The sequence below is a fragment of the Cupressus sempervirens genome, chromosome 5 (assembly GCF_028749045.1).
Source record: "Cupressus sempervirens isolate cs-2001-9-10 chromosome 5, ASM2874904v1, whole genome shotgun sequence".
NCBI lineage: Eukaryota > Viridiplantae > Streptophyta > Pinopsida > Cupressales > Cupressaceae > Cupressus > Cupressus sempervirens.
The window spans coordinates 853,665,458-853,668,668 of NC_143122.1; the positions used below are offsets into that span (position 1 = coordinate 853,665,458).

General features: G+C 42.1%; 1 protein-coding gene across 1 annotated transcript; it reads right to left on the reverse strand.

Annotated features, from left to right (window-relative positions):
* Window positions 1-439: 439 nt before the first annotated feature.
* LOC149558593 (L-type lectin-domain containing receptor kinase S.4-like) lies at window positions 440-2,230 on the reverse strand. Its single transcript, XM_089830939.1, has 2 exons — window positions 2,219-2,230; window positions 440-2,176 (listed from the first exon to the last, which is right to left on the reverse strand). Exons 1-2 carry the CDS (start codon window positions 2,228-2,230, stop codon window positions 440-442), a joined length of 1,749 nt encoding a protein of 582 aa, XP_089687065.1.
* Between the last annotated feature and the right edge of the window lie 981 nt (window positions 2,231-3,211).

Here is a 3,211-nt window from a genome sequence, read left to right on the forward strand (position 1 = left end):
CAATATTCTAACCCATATGGCCACTTTCATTACAGTAATCTGCAAGACTAAGGTGCAAACTATACCCAAAACTGTCCTATACAATGTTTGAGCCTTTCTTATATAGGCAATTTTATGTCGCCTAGGAAGGTTCTAAATAATTAGGGCCAACAGACCCTAACAATACATATAAAGTTGGCTAAATACATCTTTGACAAATTATTTTTAAAAATTTCGAATAGCCCAACTTCAGAAATCCATAACTCTTGAACGTTGTCATTTTCACCAACATAAAAGTTTCAATAAAATAATTAAAATTAAAGACTATATTAATTCCTTGTCCAAACCTCAAACTTTCTCTTACATATTTCTAATTTTATTTGATTTACAGCAAACCATAAAAATTTGTCGAAAAACTGGAAGAAATGCTATTTTCACCAACAAGTTTAAATAGTTTACCCTAGTAAATCTCTGTATTGGACAATCGAGATCTGGAGATTTTGATCGGGCCACTTGAAGCTGTAGACGATGACAAAACATAAGCATTCAATGACGACGTCGACACTTCTCTCAGAACGGAGGGGCTAACTGCTCCCGACGACGACGACGCTGATTTTCCACCACGACGATTAACGGGATGACTGTATGCAGCAACCGGCAAATCCAGCGGAACAGACGGCAATTCTGCTTCCCTTTTCAATATCTTCAACACCTCTCTCATTCTCGGCCTTGATCTCGGGTCTGGATGGGAACACAGCAGCCCTACCAATATCAGCAGCTCTATTTCTTTCTCGTTAAAGTCTCCTCCAAGTTTTCCATCCGCAGCATCCGAAAGCTTTTCCCGTCCATATAAATCCCAAACCCATTCCATCAATGTGCAATTATGTTCAACAAGTTTGAGGTCAACGGGCCGCTTTCCGCAAGCAATTTCCAACATAACTGCCCCAAAACTATACACGTCCGTCTCTGGACTGGCTTTCCCTGTTACAGAGCATTCGGGAGCTAAATAACCCAGGGTCCCTGCCACCACAGTCGTATGGGAGGCCGACTGGCCATGCTCCTGCACCATTCTTGCAAATCCGAAATCCCCCAGCTTGCCGTTGAAATCGGAATCCAAAATTAGATTGCTCGCCTTGACGTCCCTGTGAACAACACGCTGATCCCATTCTTCGTGGCGATAAACAAGGGCAGAAGCAATGTCACAGGCGGTACTGTATCTTCGGTCGTAATCTAAAGTAACAACAGGCTGATCCTCCTCTTCCCAGAAAATGTATTTATCCAGACTCCCATTTGGCAGGTATTTGTAGACTAGTTGAAACTCGCCCTTTTGGTGGCAGCATCCCAAGAGCTGCACGAGGTTACGGTGTCTGAGCTTGCTGATTATGGTAACCTCAGAAATGTACTCCTTCCTTCCTTGTCTCGAACCCTCGGATATTCTCTTCACGGCCACCGCCTCCGCGGTGCCCGGCAGGATGCTTTTGTACACTCCACCGAAGCCCCCTTGACCAAGCTTTCCATCTTCGTTGAAGTTTCTCGTCGCGGCACTGAGCTCGGCGTAGGAGAATTTCCGGGGACCCTGAGAAAACCATTCGTCCAATTCCACATCGTCCTCTTCACCTTCCTCGCCAAGACGCCTATTTTTTCCCGACTTCCACCACCAGACAAAGAATATGAAAACGCAGAGAACCAGAACGCTGCAGATCAAAACCGCAATTAAAACAACTTTGACAGAATTGTTCTTTTCCTTCTTGCACTTTGATGCGTTCTGTTCATCGGAACTAGTGTTAATTGCAGGAGAGGGCGCAGGCGAGATTTCCCAGGAATATGCAAAAGAAACATTCCACGCGTACACAGTGCGCGTCTCTGTTGAATCTCCAGTACCAGCCGAGAGGCCAACCTTGATGTTCTCTGGAAAAACCTCCCGCAGATTAATGTCATAAGCTAAGATTGGGATTTCAGGCTTAGAGACGCTAGCTGCATTGGGATTACAATAGAGAAACACATGCAGCCTCTTTACTCCTCCATCATAATCCACCCACGCGTGCCACTGCTCCACATTCTTGAGACTTCTATTACAAAGGCTGCTGGATAACGAATTGGGAATAGGTAGAGAAGTTCGGTCGACTTCGGGAGGAGGTGTCCCATAGCGCAACAGATTTGTCGTAAACCGCCCAGCCAAAGCTTTTGGTTTGCTGCCCTGATGGTGGATTTTTGGGGAGCTGCATCATGTCTCCTTGACGGTAGGCGTCATTTTCGTATTTTATTATTGTATCTGAGATAGGAGGGATCGAAAAGCTGCGGTTTGCTGCGCGTGATGAAAAAACGAGAGAAGCAAAATAAAATACGAAGAGCACTGCACGCGACGGCTGACAGAGCTTGGCCATCTGAATATCTGATTTGCAGGGCTGTACATTATAATTTGTTCGTAGCCTTGATTCCGGTACGCTTATTGTACTATTTAGTGGGCAAGGTGTTAAGAGGGGCAACGGCTACCCGGCCAGTTATTTCGACTGGCTGGGTATGACGCCGTTTATTTCCTTCCGTCTTCCTTCCGCCTCTCCCGTACCGTCAATGTCCTTGCCTAACACAAAAGATAATTAAGATTTTAATTGACCGTTTATTTTATGAGATTATGAACAAGAATTGTGTTGGAGTCCTTGCCTAACGCAAAAGATAATTAAGATTGAGTTGGATGTACATAGATAAGATCAAATTCATAGTTTTGCATAATTCGATTTGAAATTATATATGAAGCAAAATGTAGTGTCGAAATGCTAAAAGTATTATTTGAGCAACACAAACTAACAAGGATATCAGTTTGACTTGTAGATTTACAACTTGGATGTTCAAACTATTTGTTTGCATATCTGATATCAAGATTGAAGGCTTACTTGCAACTTTATTTATGTTGAAATAGATTCAATGTTCAAGAAACATAATGTGTCATTATAGTCACTGCAATAAAGTCACATGCTCTCTTTGAAGGTCTACTTTAAGCTTAACTCCTTATATTTTTTAAAGCACTATATTTGAGAATAATGATTGGATAGTTATACCTATAAGATACAAACCCCAACACTTATAATGAAAATATCAAATAGCAATTATAATAGAGAGATGAAATTAAAGCCCTTATAAAACTACAAAGAAGAGGATGCTAAACATAACCACTTCCGTTACGATTAGACAACTTCAAATTGTTACTCAATTCAATCCTTGAAGAAATTAATGA